The sequence below is a fragment of the Elephas maximus genome, chromosome 16 (assembly GCF_024166365.1).
Source record: "Elephas maximus indicus isolate mEleMax1 chromosome 16, mEleMax1 primary haplotype, whole genome shotgun sequence".
NCBI classification, from domain to species: domain Eukaryota; kingdom Metazoa; phylum Chordata; class Mammalia; order Proboscidea; family Elephantidae; genus Elephas; species Elephas maximus.
In genome coordinates, this window is record NC_064834.1 from 28,541,952 (window position 1) to 28,563,839 (window position 21,888).

The following is a 21,888-nucleotide window of genomic DNA, read 5'->3' on the forward strand; positions in this document are numbered from 1 at the left end:
CTTCTGAAAAGTCAGCCACTGAAAACCCTATAGAGCAGCACAGTTCTACTCTGACACATGTGGGGTCACCAGGAGTTGGAGTCGACTCAATGGCAGCTAGTTATTCTTACTAGGAAAACAAGGACATTGAATGTCGTGATTTGTAAGGTATTTTGCAGCTTTAAAATGATTTCGTGAAAATATGCTTAAAATGAAAACATTGTTTGCACCACCCAGGTACTTCCCTCCATCTCTGTATAACACCAAGCCAACCAACAAGCAGTGCAGTCGATGTACATGAGATCAAGGATTCAAGTGGGTGTGGCACCTTAGTGCCTTTCTGTTCCATGGGGAGATGCACTTGTAGTTCATGGTGACAGCAGAAAGCAAGGAATGAGAAATCTGCTTTATGGGCTCCCTGCATTTTAGGATGGAAGGGGTCTCATGGGCCAATCTGTCTACTCTGTTAGGAAATCCTTGCTGGGCTGCAGGTGTACAATCGTGTTGCTCCTATGTATATGTATAGTTTACTTTTAATCAGAATATTATTTTATAGTTACAAAACTTTTTAAGAAACAGAATCAGTATAAAATAGCGGTTGACATCTCCATAATTATCAGAATTATTTTTATTTGAGGTCTTGGCTAAGTGGGGCTGAAATCAAGAAACAGTCTTGGACCATTGGCTCAGAAATCATTCTAGGAAGCCCACCCCATTGCTGTCTGCTGTGCTTAACTCTTTTGAGATGACCCGTCCTTTAAAAAACAGTATCTCTCTTACTTTATTTATTCTTTGGAGACTTGAAGTGAAGTTGGCAGTGTTCATTAAACACCATTAACACCTTGCAGCTTCAGTCTTCAGCATTCGGTTCTGACTGCATCCATTTCAACTTTGTCTGTTCTTTTCTAAGTTGCTTTAATAATGTTAAATCATCCAAACTCTTTTCTCTCTCTTCTCGGAGGTTTTTTCTTTTCTATTTTTTTTTTTTTACTATTGCTAAGGTCTGAGCTATACAGCTTTTTATGAGTCTGTCCCTACTGGCATGAGTTGCCATCAGAGACTCATAAACTTGTTTACAGGCTTGGCTGGCATCAATTTTCCCTGCAAAAGAAGCTGTTGGAACTGTAGTATGTAATTTCTGTACTATTCTGGCATCAATAGTCCTTATCATCTTGGGTAATTTCCTGGAACTTGGCGAACTCTTTACAGTTCACAATGCCACTGGAAGCCACCATACTGGACCTGCTCCTATATTTTTTTTCTCACTACCATTGGTCTCCTTACAGCTTCAATGCAACAGGCCTGGCCATCCTACCACTCTTGGGACTCTGAAACTTTTTGGAAGATAAATGCATAGAAGTTGAGTTTATTTCCCAAAGGGAATAGATTTTGTTGTTTTTTTGTTTCCAAAATCTTGTCTTGTTTAGGAATTGCAAACTGGAAAACCACATTATGTTTCTATTCCCTCCATTTAGAATGTCATTTCATCTCTTGCTGATGTAACTATACTCAAGGCCCAGTTCTAGTCTCAGTTCCTTGGCCCACAGTGGTGACCCTCTTCTGAGATTCCAAAACACATTATCTGAAATCCTTCTTTTGGGGTCTAAACCTTTCTTTTGGTGCTTACTGCCTGTGGTCTTGGGTTTTAGTTTAATTTTTTAAACAGATTTTAAAATATATAATTTATTTTATTTTGTTGTTTTTGAGAATATACACAGCAGAACCTACGCCAGTTCGATTTTAGTTTAATTCTTGATATGTGTTGTTTGCCTTCCAAACTAGGTATATAGTCTTCTCTGTGTCCTTTATAGCAGCTAACATAGTATACTCTAGCGTCACTCTGTTTAATACAATAGCCACTGGCCACATGTGACAATGGAGCATTTGAAATGTGGCTAGTCTGAGTTAATAGGGTCTAAGTGTAAAACATGCACTAGCTCTCAAAGACTTAGTAAAAAAAAACTAAAAGGAATGCAAAATATCTCATTAACGATGTTGAAATGATAGTATTTTGAGTATAGGAGACTATACAAAATATATTATTAAATGCTACCTTTTTATTTTTCTAATGTGACTACTAGAAAACTAAAAATTTCACATGTGGCTAACATTATTGACTTCTTATATTTCTGTTTTATAGCAATTCTCTAGAGGATGCTTGGTAAATACTGAAGGAATGACAGGGGCCAACTCTTTTGGTTGATTAACACAGACATAATATGTTATTTATAAACTTTTTAAATTAAAAAAAATGTATTCTGCTTCCACACTTATTTTAACAGCTAACAGAAATTTAACTCTGTTGCTTCTTTCCAAATTATCCCAAAGGGCTGATGGAAACAATTTACTTATATACCTTTCTGATTTCCTTGGAAGCAATTCATTCTGCTCATTTCTGTAATTCACCTGTAATCATAACAGAAAACTTTCTCAGAGTTTTAATTTTCATTTCCCTTATTGGCTGAAAAATTATGTCAGTCTGATTATAGGTGATTTTTAACAGAGTATTTTTGTTCTGTGTTTAAGAGGTTACAGTCCTCAAAATCCCATTCTGATCCTCTTTTCTTTCTTCACTCCTTCTCACTTTGGTTTATAGAGCTACCTGCTTTCCCTAACCTGCAAGTTCCTGCCTTTATTTGAGTGACTGTGTTAGTCCTATGCCGAAAATGTTGCCAGGTCACTGTGTGGGAAGGTAACATACTGCCATTGAGTCGATTCCGACTCATAGCAACCCTATAGAACAGAGTAGAACTGCCCCATAGAGTTTCTAAGGAGCACCTGGTACATTCGAACTGCTGACCTTTTGTTTAGCAGGTGAGCTCTTAACTACTATACCACCAGGGTTTGTGGGAAGATAGAACACCTTTTAAGAGCCCTGGGCACTACTTAGAAAGGACAGAGCTGTTCAGCTTCCAGTGCCCTATACAGCCATCTGCCATCCTCAGACCGTTCCTCGATGCTGACTGCCAGGTTTCTTCTTTACCAGTTAAGCCCATGATTTTTAGTTCAACCAGTCAAGATTAATCTCCCAAACAAAAAGCATTAATAGTAATAAAAAACTAAAAAAAAAAAAAATTTTTTTTTTTTTTTTTAGTTTTTTATTACTATTAATGCTTTTAGTGGCTGCTAAATACCAATACCAGAAATAGTAGCAATGACTCCCAAACACCAATACATAGACAGCTGTAAGTTAAACAATTTTCACTGAAGACAGAACGAACATAAAGGCAGTGGTAGTTGTGGTGTGTGTGTGCACGTGAGGTTCTGATTGTCTTCTTACTGTCTTATACTTCCTTCTGAAAGTTACACCTTTCACTATTATTAAAATAGTCCTTCTTTTATGAAATGGTGATGATAATAGATGGCTATTACTTTTTTTTTAAGTCCTTATTTATTAAAATAAAAAAATGAGCATCGACGTAATGAGGCCCTATACCCTTTTATTTCACAGTTTTACAAATCCCAAAGTGTGGAATAAATTTTTTATTCTGAAATTTTACCAACTTTTGTTCCAAATGTCTCTTCTACAAAGTGACAGACCAGCAGCATTGTAAAAAATCTTCCCTAAGAGTGGTCCTTTGATTTGATTAATTTCTTGAAACTAACCCAGTGCTGGAGAGTAATGTCCAGTTTATCACAGTGGAAACCTTGCACATTCTTTAAAAAAAAAAAAAAAAAGTTGCCATTGAGTTGATTCAGGCTCAAGTCAACCCCATGTGTTTCAGAGTAGAACTATACTCCATAGGGTTTGGAATGGCTGTGATCTTTTGGAATTAGATTGCCAGGCTTTTCTACTGAGGCACCTCTGGGTGGATTTGAACAGCCAAGCTTTTGGTTAGTACCTGAGAGCTTAATCGTTTGAATTGGCGACTAACTAGTTGCCATTGAGTCGATTCTGACTCATGGTGACCCCATGGGTGTCAGAAGGTAACTGTGCTCCATGGAGTTTTCAATGGCTTATTTTTCAGAAGTAGATTACTGGGGCTTTCTTCTGAGGTGCCAGTGGGTGGATTCGAACTGCCAACCTTTCAGTTAGTGGCCTAGTGCCTAACTGTTTGCACCACCCAGGGACTTTTTGCATGTTTTTTTCAAAGGGTTAAACACACAGATATGTCATATGTTTTGCAGATTGTCACTTGCTGAATACCTTCAGTTAGATATGCTTTACCCTAATCATTACTGATGAAATATGAGGCTATTTTTTTATGGTTTAAACCAGGAATTTATAAATATCTTGGTTCTAAGTATGAGAGTAAAAGAATTTGTTCTAAACCTTTAAATACCAAAATGAGCATAAGTATTATGTCTTCATTTGCCCTAAATTCATAGAACTACTTAACTGTAAGATACTAACAAAAGTATATTGGTGTTCTTCATTAATATTTTTATTTCTAGAAAAAAATTAAAGTACCCATTGAAATACTTCTCAGTTGTGCCCTGTCATTGATTAGTTATGGATTCCTGGTCAATTCACATGGTGTTTCTGTGTGCCGGTTTCATCATTTTAAAAATGAGGTGCCTGGATCATTTCCAAGGACTTTTCAGCTCTGGAATTTTTGTCTTTGATCTTTGGCATCCAGATATTTTTCCCTAAATATGCAGCAGGTGGCAGTGTAAAATTAGAGAATATTTTAAAAGGCAGCTTTCAACGTACTGCTTTCATCTGTCAAAGAATTTCTGCTCATTTCTTCCTAATGCTTAAAATTTTAAAAAGAACCAGGTGTTAGGCAAAGATGATTTAAGAATTTATTACGTAATTGATAATATTACAGTGAAACCTGTGAGAGCTGGAACTCGATGGGACTGGCTTGTTTTTCTGTGTCTCACAAGTTTTCCACCTTTGACAGGGTATAACCTTACCACTTTTCTGTCTCTTGTTTTAGCAGAAAATATGTCATTTTTCCTTCTCTGACACGTTTCCGCCTTACACAGGTTCCAGCTTTCACAGGTTTTACCGTATATATTTTATAAAACAGTAGTTCTGGTTGCACATGCTATGTGTGAATTATCAATACGAATTAAGAAGCATAGATTCAAGGTCCTCCTTTGAGCATAAAACTTGAAAAATTTCAAGTATATCAGTAATAATCTCTGCCTTTAAACTCTGTTGTGCCTCTTAATTTTGCAAACACTCTCAATGCCAATGAAATTTGGTAAACAACAGAGAAGGGTCATGCCTTTATGATGTCAGGCATGAAATTCAACTCTTAAAATCATCTCTATTTTTGAAGTAATTATCTCAGGCTACTCTTCAGTACTGGCTTAGACAAGAAGACCTGAAAATGGCACGGACCAGTTCATGGCTGGGCAGGAATGTGGGCAAGCCTTAGGTATTGCGAGCTCTGTGGTTGCTCAGTGGTCAGAACCTGGTTTTAATATGTGCTTAGGAGAAATCGACTCAGTGGCAACAGGTTTTGTTTTAGGAGATTCTATAGTGTCGGAAAGAATGTTGGGCTTGGCGTCAAATCCTAGCTCTGCAGCTTACTTGCAGTGAGACTGTGGAGGGATTACATCATTTCTTCATTACAGTTTACTTCAAAAAAATTTTATTGACATGAAAGATATATACAGAAAAAAAGAAAAATATCATTAAGAGTATAGCTCAACAAATTTTTATAAACTGTACACACCTATGTAATCAGCACATTTAGGTCAAGAAATAGAACATTAGGCACACCCTGCAAGTCCAGCTATGCTTTTTTCTGTTATAACTCCCCTCCACTACCCAAGGGTGATCACTGTCTGAACTTCTAACACTGTAGATTGGTTTTGCCTATTTTTATACTTTTTATAATTGGAATTATACAGTATGTACTTTGTTGTGCGTTGGATGTCATTCACTCAGCATGTTTGTGAGATGCATCCATAGTGTTACTTATAGTTGCAAATCATTCATTCTCAGTGCCGTACAGTAGTCTGGTCTATGACTATACCAGAATCTATTTATTCATTCTACCTCTGAGTTTCTAGGTTCTGCCTATGATAAATAGCTCTGCCATGAAGATTTGTATAGATGACTTTTGACATAGGCATTTAAGTTGGGCGTATACATAGCAGTGGGATTTCTGGCCTATAGAGTGTGCTGTGTTCACCTTTAGCAGATAACGCCAGCAGTGTATGAGGGTTCTGGTTATGCCACATCTTTGCTAACACTTGGTATGGTTTGTCTTTAGCTATTCTGCTGAGTGTGCTTTTTAAAAACCCGAGATAATAATTTGAACCTTGAAAGGTTGTTGTCAATTTAAGGAAAGCATGCTTCTCTTTGCTTCTGAATCTAAATCCTTCTACCTGTCTGCTGCCAGCCACAGGCTTGGACAACCTCTCTGAGCTTCAGTTTCCTTCTGTGTAAAATGAGACTATTAGGCTGAATAATCGTAATGCCTTTTTATTTCGAATACGCTTAAGTTCTGTAGTTTTGGATGCTTTCAAAGTGCAGAGCTAGCAGGAAAGGATTTCGTTATCATTTATGAGTAGAACACTTCCTTATTGCCCACTAATGCACAGAATTTTAGTAGTGTCCTATAGGGTCGCTATGAGCCAGAATTGACCCTATGGCAATGGGTTTTATGCATAGAACAGATCCTGGTAGTGGTCGTCTTTGCTGGGACAGTATTGCTGACAGACCCATTCCTGGATGGATAGGATGCACCTCCAATTGGCTTCACCTGCCAGAATCTTCTACAAGCAGGGAGTAACAACCTCACCCCCACCTCACTCCTCTACAGGGTTGCTACTGGTGTAATTCAGTTATTCACCAAATTATATGACAGGTTTTGGCAGGAAAGGAGCACTGGGTAGAAAGATGCATGGAACATGCCAGGAGACAAAAAATTCTCAGAAGGACATAGAGGTTATTAGGTGGGTTCAAGAGTTAAACACCTTGTGCTTTTAGTTCTTCCTCTAATAACACTCTGGTTACTGCCAGTGCTTCTGCTATCATCATTGAAAAGTTAGCATTGGTTGGACGCACTTGTGCTGGGTCTTGTGAGAACCTTATATTCATGATTTTGTTTGTCCTCACAGTAATACTATGATGTGGGTACTACTATTATTCCAATTTTTAGTTAAGAAAACTGAGGCCTAGGGAGGTAAAATAAATTGCTTGAGATCAAACAGCTAGCAAGTGGTAGAGCTAGAATTTTGAAAAATGTCTGACTCTAGAGCTCCCATGTCTTAACTGTGTGATCTTACCATCCTGAAACCTGAATTTCCTCATCAAAATACTGGGGAAGAGAATAATAGCTATTGCAAAGTATCTAAAATAGTGCCTAGCACATAGAAATACTCAGTGGATGTTTATTATTTTTGTTGTTGTTTTATGATAGAAAGTATCATTTTAAATTCATGATGGGATGGATCCTATTATGGTGGAAAGGAGGTTACTGTTAAATAAGTGAAAGTTTCATTTGTATTTTTAGGTCCTGTCTGCAGCCTCTGTGTCTCGTCTTTTGGAGCAAGACCCGTTACAATCTTCAGTGGCTTTCTGGTGGCTGGAGGTTTGATGTTGAGCAGTTTTGCCCCGAATATCTGCTTTCTGTTTTTTTCCTATGGGATTGTTGTAGGTAAGGAATCTGGCTGCTACAACTATTGTAATCATTTAAAGTTAAACATCATTCCCCTGGTGTTAGTTTTGTTGTTCAGTTAATAGAATGAGTGAAAATTTGCGTTAATAACTTACTTTCAATGGCCACTTCACCACAAATTGCTTGTCCACCTACCAGAATCAAAATGTTTGAAAGGATAAACATTCCACACTATGTTTTCTTGCAGGACTCAGAAAGGCTTTTCATTTCAGTGCTAGTCTCTATGACACAAACAAGGAAAACGAGGAGGTGGAGCAGAAAACTAAGATGTCAGAATGTTCTTCTGACTTAAGAAATAGTCCCTTGTATATTGGGCAGTTAAGCTCCGTTGAACAAGCCCTGGTGGCACAGAGGTTAAGCATTCTGCTGCTAACCTAAAGGTTGGCGGATCTAACCCACCAGCCACTCCACCGGAGAAAGATGTGACAATCTGCTTCTGTAAAGATTTACAGCCTTGGAAGCTCTATGGGGAAGTTCTAGAGTTAGAGTCCTAGAGTCAGAATCAACGGCCACAACAACAACAAGCTCAGTTGAGCTGTTCACGTGCTAAATGACCTGCTCTTCACAGCATCCATTGCCACAGGCAAATAAAAAAGTCACAGGTGAAGTAAAGAGTAAAAAAAAAACTTCTTTTTTCAGTTATAGATGGGTTTTATTGATGCTTTCATCAATAGTTTTATATTCTAAGATTAGTACATTATAGTAACTATTTTTGAGCTTTTGAAATACTTAGAAAACTTCACTTAAGTATGAATTTTCTAATGATTCACGGATGACACTGACATCAACTTGCCATGTCATTTATTGTTGAAAAATGTATAACACGAAAGCCTGGTTCACAATCCAGCAAATTGTTTATTGGTTTCTTGTGTTTATTCTTCCGTTTATCTCCAGGTTCACGTAACTGTCTCTCTGAGAAATACCAAAGACTTGGCTGTGCCATTTAGCAATTTACAATATGAGACACCCATAGTAGCATCACATGCAATTTTTGCCATCGATTCTTTTGTTTTCCACAAAGCAAATTAGATTCCCATTTAACAATTTCTACGTGAATTATTCAGTGATATTAGTTACATTTTTCACAACATGTCATTATTCTCATTCATTCCATTCTAGTTGTACCATTTCCAGTACTCTGGTTTCCCTGCCCCCTTACCTTCTCATCTTTGCTTGAGAGTAATTTTTGACCATTTGGTCTTCTATAGGGGATTTTTTAAAGAAGCTCATTAGCCATGGGTGATATCCGTTACTTTATGAGCCAATTTATTATTTAGCTAAAAGGTGACATTGAGAGATAATTTTGGTTTAAGGTTTAAAGTATATCTCAGGGCGATAGTCTCGTGAACCCTCTAGTCTCAACTGGTCAAGTAAGTCTGGACTTTTTAAGAATTTGAGTTCTGTTCCACGTCTTTCTCCTGTTTTATCAGGATTCATCTATTGTAGCCCTGATCAGAATGGTCGGTAGTGGTAGCAAGGCATCATCTAGTTCTTCTGGTCTCAGGGTGGATGAAGACATGACTTGTGCAGACTGTTAGTCCTGTAGACTACTTTCTTCTCTAAGTCTTTGGTTTCCTCTTTCCCTTTCGTCCTGGATGAGTAGAGATCAATAGTAGTATCTTAGATGGCTGCTCACAAGCTTTTAAGTCCCCAGACACTACTCACCACACTGGAATGTAGAACATATATCTTATGAACTATATTATGCCAATTACTTAATTGTCACACGATGCTATGGTCCTAAGCCTTCAAACCCAGAAAACCAATCTTGTGAGGTGTTTGGTTATATCTAAGAAGTATCCATAACCGTGTGTCCTATGTGGTTTATTATATATATGTATATACATGCATGCACACACATACCTGTATGTACATACGCCTATAGATACTTCTATCTGTGCACACATATGCACCCACATACTCATACATATATGTGCTTATATACATATCTGTGTAACCACACACATATTTTTTGGTTGTTTTTGGTGTTGTTACAAAATTATATTTGTCATATCCTTTACCAAAAATATCCTTTTCTCTTGTGCACTTCTTAGTGACATTGCTTACTTGGTCAAGCTGTGTGCACTTCACCCACATTTGATGCTACCTTTCCCATCACCAAAAATAGGAAGTGTCTACTATCTCCAGAGTGGTTCCCTTTCCCCATCTCTCCATCCCTGGTAACCACCAATGAGCTTTGGCGTCTGTATATACATTCTTGTCTTCTTATGAAAGTACGATCACGAAATACTTGTCCTTTTGTGAATGACTTATTTCACTCCTCACAATATCCTCCTGATTCATCCATGTTATAAGATGTTTTGAGGACTCAACATTATTCTTTATGGCTATATAGTATTCCATTGTATACATGTACCAGATTTTGTTCATCCATTCTTCCGTTGATGGGCACTTAGATTGTTTCCATCTTTTTGCTATTGTGAAAAATGCTGCAATGAGTGTAGGTGTGTATATCAAAGAGTAGATTTTAAAGCACTTGATTATTATTATTATTTTAAATGGAACATGAGTGAAGAAAACTGGATGGCAGGGCAGAGATCACTGGCAATTTTGGGGGGTAATGCATTTGTGATGTATTGTACTAATTGCATTAAATGTTAAAAATCACCATACTCATATTGCTAGCTGTTAATAAGGAATTTGAAGAAATAACCTCCAGCTTTCAAATGTTTCATCTTCGTGTGCGAAAGAACCTAATTTTATTGACTGCCAATATCCCTCTTTTTTCTCTTAATAAATAATAGAAATAATAGCAGTGAGTACTTACTATGTGCTAGGGACTATTCAAAGATGTCACTGACTTAAAAATTGATGAATATTTGTAATTTCTACAGATAGAAATGAGTTTTTAAAAAGAAAAAAAATTAGCTTACATCACCTAAGATCTATATACATTTGATTGTGTTGGAAGAACATCTAAGGATATATAGAAAGAAAAAGACAAAATTAACTAACTCCCATACCTAAATTTCAAGTTTTCTGTAGCAATAGAGAATTGATTTTGACAAGGTATGCCTCATGTTGGAACACTTCAACAGCTAATATCCCCCCATCCCCTGGATTTTGTAGAGTTTTCTAGATGGGATTGGATTTTGGTTTTGATTTACTTTCTTGGCTGGTGGAGCAGGGACAGGAATTACAGAGGCTTCCATTTGGCTTTTCTCACTATGATAGCTCTTACTCCACCCGCCAAGGAACAATGTAGGGGGTTATACCAACTACCATGTATGTGAACTCCAGTTATACACCAGTAGCAGGAAATGACCAATGGGTGGTCCATGGACACAGTGGACCCATTGGGAGCAAGATGTGGGCCATGGTTCCACTTATTACCTGGCTCCCAGATGACCCCATCCAAAGGGGAGGCCATGATAATGCTTTGGGTTCCTGGTTAACAGTGTCAACTAGTACCCTGTGTCTAACAGTGCTCAAAAGCTATTCCACTTTCTCCATGTGTTGTTGTTGTTAGTTGCCATTGAGTCTATTCCAACTCATAGCAACCCCATGTTTTACAGAGTAGAACTGCTGCATAAGGTTTTCTTGGCTGTAATCTTAACAGAAGCAGACTACCGGGCCTTTTTTTTCTGTGATGCCTGGGTAGGTTTGAACCTTCAAACTTCAGGTTAGCAGTCGAGTGCAAACTGTTTGTACCACCTAGGAACATTTTCCTCAGTGTACAATTACCTAAATAAATGGCCACTGTTCTTTTTGAGGAAAGACTCAGGGTATCCTTACCACGTATACTTGTCATAGTGTTTGTTGTAAAGTCCTTCCTCCTGGGCTTCCAGCCTCTCCTTCAGGTAGTAGATTCTGGGTCAAGAAACAAGCTCAGTCAGGAGACAGTACACGACTCTGATTTGGCAATAGGTTCTGAACCCCAGTTACTGCAAGGAAACTGTCTACACATGGAGGAAGCACTGGACTTTGGGTCAGGAGACCTAGGTCCTGTGAGCTTGAGCAAGCCCCTTATCTCTGTGAATGATTGTCCCTTCATGTGTAAAAGTGGGTCCTCACCTGTGTGTTGTGAGGACTAAATGAAGTCAAGTCTGTAAAAGTGGCCTGCACAGTAACTAGCAAACAAACAGATAAATGAAAGGATTGTGTTAGATTTCAATTAAAAAAAAAAAACCAACAAACTCACTCTGGTAGTTATTGGGGGCCTGTGAACTATTCTTTGCTTCTGTGTGGTCCTAGTTTTTTTCCTCAGGCTCATTGTGTGGGTCTCATAGAATATTTGTGGAAATAATAAGTGGCATAGTAATAATACTTTCATTCTGCCACCATTTGAAGTATAGAGTTCAGTTGAAAAGGAAATGACAGCAAATTATTACACAGTCTAAACTCATTCTCATTTCTATAATTATAAATTCTTCAGGAAAAAGCAGAAAAGATTCAGTCCAATGGTAACATTCATTGAGCCCTTATGCTGTGCAGAGTCTTATCTTGAGTACTTTCATTTGTCTGCAATGAACTAGATGGCCTCTTAAGGTAGACAGTATGGCATAGGGAAAGAGTAAGCACTGACAGACAGGCTCTGGGGTTGGACTGTGTGGGTTAATCTTATCTAATCCACTTGCCAGCTGTGTGAACTTAGGCAAATTACTTCTTTTCCTCATTGGTAAACTGAGCATAATAATAGTATCCACCTTATAGGGTTTTGTGAAGGTTAAATTAGAAAATGCAATAAAACATCAGCTAGAACCACCATTATTATTAGTTCTGTGACTCTGGAAAATTACTCAATCTCTCTGGAATCTCATTTCTGTTTTTAGTAAATGGGACTAATATGATTTCACAGTAATATTGTGACTATTCCTGAGATAACATATATTAACAGGCACACAGAGGTATTCAATCCATATTTGTTTCCTTCCCCTTAAGTTCCTTTCTGACCTCCCAGTTTATGACCACAGCTGCTGTTTTTTGCTGTTGAAGTAGCTCTATTGGATCAGAAATATTTGTATAAAATATTGAAGAATATAGAAAAAGAAATTAAAGTTCATAGAATGTTTAATTACAATATAAAATATCGAAAGAGTACTAAAAATATATTAATTGGCACAATTCTTCTCTACCATTTAATTGATCTTTCAAAAAAAATCTTAAAAACGCTGTCCGTGTTAGGTTTTTGTACCTGAAATAAAATGACAACTTACCAAATTTCAAGTGACTTGACGTCACAAGACCAAATTTAATAGTTCAGCTTCCTATTTTCTCAATGATCTTACTAAATTAGTATAAAGAAAGTATGGTGGAGGGACTGGGAATAGAATGGGAAGGGGGTGGGGCAAGAAATGTGCCCTTAATGAATTGCTCAAGCTTCTTTCTAATAATTTTTCTTTGCTTTTCTGAAGAACAAAACTCAAAATCAATTCCTTGAATTTTCTTTTCTGCAGAATATATTGTTACCTGACTACTGTTTACTTAATACTCTCTTCTTAAGTTTTGGAAAAATTCAATTTTCTCTTCCTTCATTTTCTTGGCAATATCTATGTAGCTTATTGAGACTGGGAAGGGAAAAAAAAAATCACTCTAGTAGACAGTCTGATTGATTCTCCTACACTAATTATGGAAAATGAGATAAAGACCATTTCCTGTATATTCATTTCAGCAGAGGTAGAGTTTTATAAGCTTTTTCTTTATAGTTCTGTCATTAAAGATAGTCTTTTGACTCTCATGGATGAGCAGTCATAATAAAGAACTATGATTTTCTAATTAGTCTAATTAGTCTGAGGCTATATCTACATAATTCCCTAATCTCAGGTGAAAAGTGAAATAAGATACTGAAATAATGGCTATTTTTTTAGCACTTACTATATTTCAGGTACAGATACTAAATCTTTTACATTTTTATATCACTTAATCCATACAACTGTCTTATAAGATTATTTCAAAGATAAAGAAATTAAGAATTAGAGAAGTTAAGTAAGTTTCCCAAAGTCACGTAGACAATAAATGGTAGAGTTGGGATTTGAATCCAAGCTGCCTGCTCTCCAAGCCTGTGCTCTTAACCAGCCAGCATCACATTCAGGGTACTCACGCCAAGTGCATCAAAGTTTAGAGCCATGTCAACCCATAACTCAGTGTTTTAAACTTTTAAACATTCCATGCAGATGTTCTATGCATATAAACTCAAGTAGTACCTACCTCTGAACACTCTAATTTAAATTTATCTGTTTCAGCATTCAAATTACATGCTCACAATTTTATTTCCAGAACTAGATATTTTTGAATAGTGTATGCAATTGACTGCCTTAACTACTGGTCAGGATAATAATTGCTCAGCTATTATAAGTTGTTCAAATGCTTATTTCAGAATATACAGGAGAAGAATTCTCCCAATGACCAAGAGACAGGTCCCCACACACTACAGTGACAAACTATCTTGGTTTGCCCAGAGAAGAGGGATTTCCCAGGACACAAGACTTTCAGTGCTCAAACCGGGAAAGTCCCAGTGAAACCTGGACAAGTTGCTCATCTCATTGTATGTGCAGAGTCGGGCTCTGTAGCCCAACTCTTATCATTTGTTAAGACTGCCAGAATAGAATGGTGGTTCAGTGGTAGAATTCTCCGCTTCCGTGAGGGAGACCCAAAGGAACTCTGGTTAAGAGCTCAGCTGCTGCTACTCAGGAGAAAAGACATTCTTCCAAATAGGAACAGTGATGCATGAAGAAAGTGGCTAGTTCAGCTGGCTACTCAAATCACAGGAGTGCTTTTTTCTTGCAGCAGTCATTGTAATTCAGATGAAGCATTTAAATTTTTTTGTCATTGTTTGTTTTTACTGTGACTGTGTAATAGTAAAGCACACAAGAGGTAAAGTTTGGTACCAATACCTTGATTTGTGTTAAAACTCTGGCAGTTTTACTCAACACTTTTTCTGCACCATCACAGTAAATGTGAACACAGTGAAAAAGGCAAAGACTGTCTTAGTATTATTATAAAAATAGTTTTGCTTCGTGGACTCTATGAAAGGTCTCTGGTAATCTGTAGGTCCACTGGTCTCTCTTTTAGAGGGTCTAAGGTTTAAAGTTATCTGATAAAGATGTAGGAAATCATTGTGCTACCTTATGCTTTTTGCAAAGTTTAAAGAAAAGGTACTTCAAACTTCTGCTACATTAAAAAAATAAAGAGAGAGAGAAATAATCTTATCTGAAACTTATGACCTTGAATCTTTTTTTTTTTTTTAATTCTTTCTTTTTAGTCTAAGGTTAAAGGTTTAAGAGTTACTGTTTTAACTTTTCTGGCACTGGCATTTAGTAATCAAAAATGTCTCTTTTTTCTTGTCTTTAATATCAAATATTTGACAGAGCTCTGACAACCAAACCACAGAGAAATAAATTCATTCCCCCTCTCAAGGCTCTCAACAGTATAGTTAAAGGTGACATATTTGGGCTCCAAGAAATTGATTGTTCAGGAACAGGCTTTATTTCATGCCTTGAAATGTTCTATATGGAATTAATCCAACTCATGTTTCAGTTAGGGAGATAGTATTTTTTCCCTTAAATCATCCAAAAGAGCACTTTATTTTAAAAGGTTATTTAAAATGTAATTGTTTTCATCTATCTCATTTTCTAGAAGACTTTTTATACAATCACAGATGATCATCTGAGTCTGAGGTTGTTTCCAATGCTACTTTCCTAAAATGTTTATACAGTATATTTGTTAGGCCCATGTAGTCTTTCTAGTCATAGCCCAGGTAGCTATAATAATGATGAAAACAATACTAATAATTCACTTAATGGGCCATGGTTTCAACTCAATTTTTAGATGATGGCTTATATGATGTTTATAGAGTGAGCCTCAAGAACAACTAATGTTGCAGAAGAAAGGCAAATCATAATGAGTTAGAAGCAAGAGGAAATTTTTAAGAAAAACAAACTGGGGTTATCAGGTACTTAATAAGGAAGAAAAGATTAAGCTAACAGGCAAAAGAGCCTTGGAGATGAGCTAGAGGAATATATTGCCCTTGAGACTCAAGAGAGGAAAATTTAGTTAAAAGATTTTTCCCTAGTCATCAAAGGATTTCAAATTCATGGGAAAGTAAAGAGAATAACATTGCAACCCCCCCTATGCTCACCACATAAATTGAACAGTTGTTACTGGTTTCTTGTATTTGCTGCATTTTACGTGTGTGTGTCAAAGTATCTTAAGTGAAATTATAGACATCATGGCATTTTACTATTAAATAATGTAGTGTATATCTCTAAAAGATAAAGACTTACAAATATAAACTTTATGGTGATGGAAAGATCTGAGAACCCCAGAGGACCTGCTGGAGATCCTTTGTTTTACAGACTGGAGTTACAAGCTATGGGCTCTAGCAAAATAGTCTGGTGTGATGAAGGGGATTTTTTTTTTTTTTAAAGAAATTGTTTAGGGGACTTAAAGGAGGAAGAACATTGAGCTGAGGGTAAGGGGTTGGTGGATGGACAGAAATACCTAATGGACAAGTTTGATTAAATTTTGCTATTTGGTGTGTGATTCAAATATCCCGTGATGTCTTAATTTTAACTTGCACTGTTCATTAATGCTTTAGAAATTGGATTGTTTTTTAGATGTGAACCTTGGCCTCAGTATGGGTGAGGAGTAAAAACTGAGGCTGCCAAATATGTCCATCAGGCTTGAACAACTCCCATGGAAGGAGTTTAGGGATCTGTGCTCTAACAGTTTTACGTAGTAAATAACAGTATGTCCAACTGGAAATATGGAAATTGTCCTTTTTAAAAATTTACGCTGAAGTAATGCTATCTGTCTTAATTCATGCAATGTCTTCATATGTTTAGGTCTTGGCTGTGGTTTATTATACACTGCAACAGTGACCATTACCTGTCAGTATTTTGACAGCCGTCGAGGCCTTGCACTTGGCCTGATTTCAACAGGTACATATTCATAATAAATATAGTACAGTCCCTATTTAGCCATCTAGACAAAGTTAAAAGTTCCCAAGCCCAGGAATGTTTAACCAACTATTCCGCAGCTACCATTTAGGTGGAAAAATAATTATTTTACCCTACTTCTAGAAGGAAAATCCTGTTTTCCACTGTAAATATGGAAGCAGCTTTCAAAAAATCCTAAGTTGCATATATGATAAATCTGGGGTATTAGATGTCCAATATAACATAGGAAAAGAAAGGTTACGGGCCTAATAAATTGAGGGTCAAATGCTGGTGAGGACTTTGCTTAAAGAAGCAGAGAGCATTTGTGTAAAGCCCCTTGGGAGAAATGGAAGGAAAATGGAGGTCCCAGAAAGATTAGTGCTGATCATCTCTCGTCTAGTTTATTGTGGAACTTATAATTTTTCTAAATAAGAAATAAGGTTTTTAATTTAGAATTATAATTTTATATAAAAATTTAATAACATAACTAGTAGTATCAATTATTATTGGCTATTTTTTTTTATTATATAGTATTAATACTATTATATAATTACTATGTAATAATATATAATTAAATATTATAGTGATGTATAATTTTAATTATAATTTAGGTAGATTATAATTTTTATATAAATTACAATTTTCCTTGAGGTACTGATTCGTGAATATATCTCAGTGGCCTACGTGCATATCCAAATGACAGGCTGTTCACTCTTGATATTCTTTTAATACTCAATAGATGGTCAATGAAGGGAAAAATGTAAATATAAAAGCTTTCTGCACTTTCTCTAAGGAGCCCTGATGGTGCAGTGAGTAAGCGCTCAGCTGCTAACAGAAAGGTCAGAGGCTCAAACCTACAAGCCACTCTGTGGAAGACAGATGTGGCAATCTGCTTCCGTAAAGATTTACAGCCTTGGAAACCCTACAGGACAGTTCTACTCTGTCTTATAAGGTTGCTGTGAGTTGGAATGGACTCAATGGTGGTGGATTTGGTTTGGTTCTGGCACTCTCTCTGACATCTTAAAGTGGTGTTGGACTTTTCAGATTTCTTTTTTTTTTCCCCTAGCTCTTCAGGGAACTTATTGAAAATTTCTGTCCAAAATTTTATGAGCTTATTTAGGAGACAGCTTCCAAATTTTCTAAAAGTTATGAGTTCACATATGCTAGTTGTTAATAAGCAAAAGGCAGTTCAAACCCATGAGCTGCTCCACGGGAGAAAGATGTGGCAGTCTGCTTCTGTAAAGGTTTACAGCCTTGCAAACCCTGTGGGGGAGTTCTGCCCTGTCCTACAAGATCACTAGGAGTTGGAATTGACTCGACGTAATGAGTTTATCACTATCTTCAATATTCTTTTTGTCATTTTAATATAAGGTACATATGAATGCCAGTGTAAAAAAGCATTTGAATTTGGTACTATGAATGCTTGTCTTAAGAGCCTTGAATTATAAGATTGAACAGTCCCATTTCCTTTTTAGGTTCAAGTGTTGGACTTTTTATATATGCTGCTCTGCAAAGGTTACTGATTGAAATCTATGGACTGGATGGATGCTTGCTGATTGTGGGTGCTTTGGCTTTAAATATATTAGCCTGTGGCAGCCTGATGAGACCCCTCCAGTCCTCTGATTGTCCTTTGCCTGACAAAACAGCTGTAGAAAATATTCCAGAGAGATATTTCATTTACAATGAAAAAGAAAAGAGCCTGGAAGAAAACATATGCATTTTTGAAAAGAGTTACAGTAATGTGGAAAAATGCAAGAGCACTTTAGCCAATGGAGACTGGAAACAGGAGGACCCACTTCATAAAAACTCAACAACAATGGCACACACAAAAGAGACTGAAACGTACAAAAAGAAAGTTGTAGAACAGACCTATCTCTGCAAACAGCTTGCCAAGAAGAATTGGCAATTATATAGGAGCTACTGCGGAGAAACCTTGGCTCTTTTTAAAAACAAAGTCTTTTCAGCACTTTTTATCGCCATCTTACTTTTTGACATTGGAGGGTTTCCACCTTCATTACTTATGGAAGACGTAGCAAGAAGTTCAAATGTGAAAGAAGAAGATTTTATTATGCCTCTTGTTTCCATTATAGGCATTATGACAGCAGTTGGTAAACTCCTTTTAGGAATATTGGCTGACTTCAAGTGGATTAATACTTTATATCTTTATGTAGCCACCTTAATAATCATGGGCCTGGCCTTGTGTGCAATTCCATTTGCCAAAAGTTATGCCACGTTGGCAATACTTTCTGGGATCCTAGGGTTTCTTACTGGTAATTGGTCCATTTTTCCATATGTGACCACTAAGACTGTGGGAATTGAAAAATTAGCCCATGCCTATGGAATATTAATGTTCTTTGCTGGACTTGGAAATAGCCTTGGACCACCAATTGTTGGTAAGATATTTATGTTCAAGTCAACCCATCTTACTTACCTTCGTTCTCCATCTCCAGATGTAGAAATTCCAATTGTAATAATAGCACAGATTGGCACAAAATAAATCTGCATGAAATGTCTTATGCTAATGATTTATTCAAAATTACTTTTGACATAATTAAGAAACTCAATATATTCACTCCAGGATTCATGTTCATCCTTTATTTGGGAGAAACTCAAAATACCTGATTATTCTTGTCCAAATATTTGAAAAAGTCTCATTTTCTAACTCCCAGTAGGCCACTTGGGAGGAGGTGGGGTGATGTATATCCTAAATCGTACAGTATAGAAAATCGATGAAATAGCATACGGGCTTAATATTCACACTACTTCTGTGACATTCACTTTTTTCTCACTTTCTTTTCAGGGTGGTTTTATGACTGGACCCAGACCTATGACACTGCATTTTATTTTAGTGGCCTCTGCGTCCTGCTGGGAGGCTTCATCCTGCTGCTGGCAGCCTTGCCTCCCTGGGATACATGCCACAAGCAACTCCCCAAGCCAGCTCCAACAACTTATTTGTACAAAGTTGCCTCTAATGTTTAGAGGAATATTGAAACGCACCCTATTTGCCATTTTATGTCATAGAGCAAAAATATTTTAACAACGTCTTAGGCCAATTCTCAAGAGTCAAGACTTTTCTCAGAGCAATATTTCACTGTGGCTGACTCTGAATGAATTTTTATTTTTTACATTCTTCTGTTCTCCATGTACTGTATATGTAACCTCTATCTCCTGTATTTCTTTCTTTTTCCAAGAAGTGGGACTATTTTGTTATATTGTTATCACTAGTTATTGAAATTGTAAAAAATTTTGGCCACCCTCAGAAGGCCTCCTCTGTGTAAAGAAGCATAGTTTCTCTACAGACTCCATCAATTCCACTGCCAGGCACCCAGAAGGGATGCTTCTATTTTAAAACAAATGCAATCAGCGTGATGAGATATGTGTGACAGACACTAGGGACTAAACCACTCTCTTCTCTATGGTAGACTAACTAGTAAATAGAAGACTTCAAGCCAACCAGGAAATGATAGTGGTTACCAGGACAGCCTTATGAATCACAGTGGAGCAAACGGATCATTTAAAAAAAAAATTTTTTTTTTTTTTTTAATTGCAGCCACCAGTTTTCATTATTTTTATTCACCTTGATGAAGCATCCACACGTTGTTTGGTGCGCACTGAACATAAACTGTTTCAATTCCTTTTGCTGAGATGCAGGCCAGCTCCAAACAGAGTCATCATCATTGGAGTCTTCCTTCTTGGCTGGCCACTATAACGCCGCGCATTTTTGTGCGTTAGCATCCACTCATCTAACGTTTCCCAGGAAGCGCTGACTTGACCTGTTTCAACCATTCCGTTCCTGCAAATGGGAAGCATCCATTTGCTTTGGGCCCAGTGGGGATGGATTGCAAGTCTTTGCATTATCTTCCCGATGAAGCACTTATGTATCACTGACAGATTTTACCACTCTCAAATTTTAATTCATGGGAAGAACTAAAAAGTGTATGTGTGTGTATGTGTGTATATGTTGTGCTTGGAGTCTTTGTGGGATGTGGGAAGGGAAGAAGTCAATTAGAAATTGATAACCTAGTCCAACTTCTTTTAATCTTTCGAACAATGTTCTAGGAAGCAGATCAAAGTTTAATACATTGTTATTTTTCTAAAAAGAAATGTTTTTTCAACTTTGGTATGAATCAGAATCCCTTGTGAGTCCTTTTAAAAATGTAGGTGACTGGGTCCCACCTGGAGAGATTTTAATTCTGTGGTTTAGGCTGTGGCCCAAGGGTCTATATTTTTAACAAGTTCTTCAAGTGATTGTAAGAACACAGCCTGGGCTGAGAGCAGCTGCTAGAAGATTGGCAATATTCTCTTAAACAATAATAAATAAGTGAAGACACTATTGAGTAAGAGGTTTTATAAATAGTCAAGTATGGTTCGTTAAATGAGAGGCCCCCTTTCCACTGTGCTAAAATTGTTTTTATCATTTCTTTTGAAATATGTAAGACTATTTTATACTTCTATGTTGCCTTTCTTCAAAGGCACCTAAAGCACTTTACAAACCTGCACCCTCACAACACCTCTGTGATGTAGGTAGATAGCACTTTTCTATACAGTAAACCTGTGGTATGGAGAATTTCATAACCTATTTATGCCTACTCAGTAACACTAGAAGGGGGCCGCAAGGTGCCTTGGGACTTCTGCTCCCTACTCAGTCTTCTGGAATATTTTCTGTACCTCATTCTTTAGTCTCTATCAAAGAAAGTACATAAAATAAGTGACATTAAAAAAAACATGTTTTTGTGTTGAAGTTTCTTTTTTGCCAGTATTTTGTGCAGGAAACCCAGTAACCTGGAAAAACTTAACCTCTATGGCATCTACACATTCATCAATGTTGATAATTGTCCAACTGTATCTTAACTCTGTCTCCTAATTTCATCCAATGTGTGCATTATTCGTTGTCTAGAGAATGAATTGTAAGTTACAATAAACTATATTTTTTGTTCGTTTTGGATCATTTTGGTTGCTTTTTCTCCTCTTAGCCACTTTTCTCCCAATTACGGTGGCATTTCACTTGAATTTAAAAATTTAAATAACCCGATGTTCAGTTCAGACACCTACCCTTGGCAACAGGACCACAGATTCACAAGACAATTTGCTGAAATATGTTCATCGTTGCCTTCCAAAAAGTTAGTATGCCAGTCCTATAGAACCCTCTTGAGGAAAAGAGACGGATTCCTCTCAAATTCTTAATAATGATTTCATACGTAGTGATCATTTATAGAATTCTCAGTATATTCCAAACACTTTATACCACTCACCTCTCATAATAACCCTGTGATGTGGGTATCGACATCCTCATTTTATAGTACGAAACACAGCTTTCATAATACTATGGACAACATGGAGTCTCTGGGTGGTGCTGATAGTTAATGCTCTTGGCTGCTAACTGAAAGGTTGGCAGTTCAAGTCCACCCAGAGGTGCCTCAGAAAAAAGG

At 37.0% G+C, this 21,888-nt stretch overlaps 1 protein-coding gene and 1 pseudogene across 5 annotated transcripts in view; one reads left to right on the forward strand and one right to left on the reverse strand.

Annotated features, from left to right (window-relative positions):
- Positions 1-21,396, forward strand: part of SLC16A9 (solute carrier family 16 member 9) — a 53,943-nt gene extending 32,547 nt beyond the window's left edge. For 4 of the 5 annotated variants that reach the window (XM_049855332.1, XM_049855329.1, XM_049855331.1 and 1 more), the window contains 4 exons: positions 7,398-7,541; positions 16,367-16,462; positions 17,935-18,852; positions 19,260-21,396. In XM_049855332.1, coding sequence (XP_049711289.1) covers positions 7,398-7,541; positions 16,367-16,462; positions 17,935-18,852; positions 19,260-19,438 — 1,337 coding nt within the window. In that variant the 3' untranslated portion in view covers positions 19,439-21,396. The remainder of the gene's footprint in view (positions 1-7,397; positions 7,542-16,366; positions 16,463-17,934; positions 18,853-19,259) is intronic. The other variant, XM_049855333.1, reaches the window with a different exon arrangement.
- LOC126059569 (protein MIX23-like) lies at positions 761-1,214 on the reverse strand (annotated as a pseudogene).
- Positions 21,397-21,888: the final 492 nt, after the last annotated feature.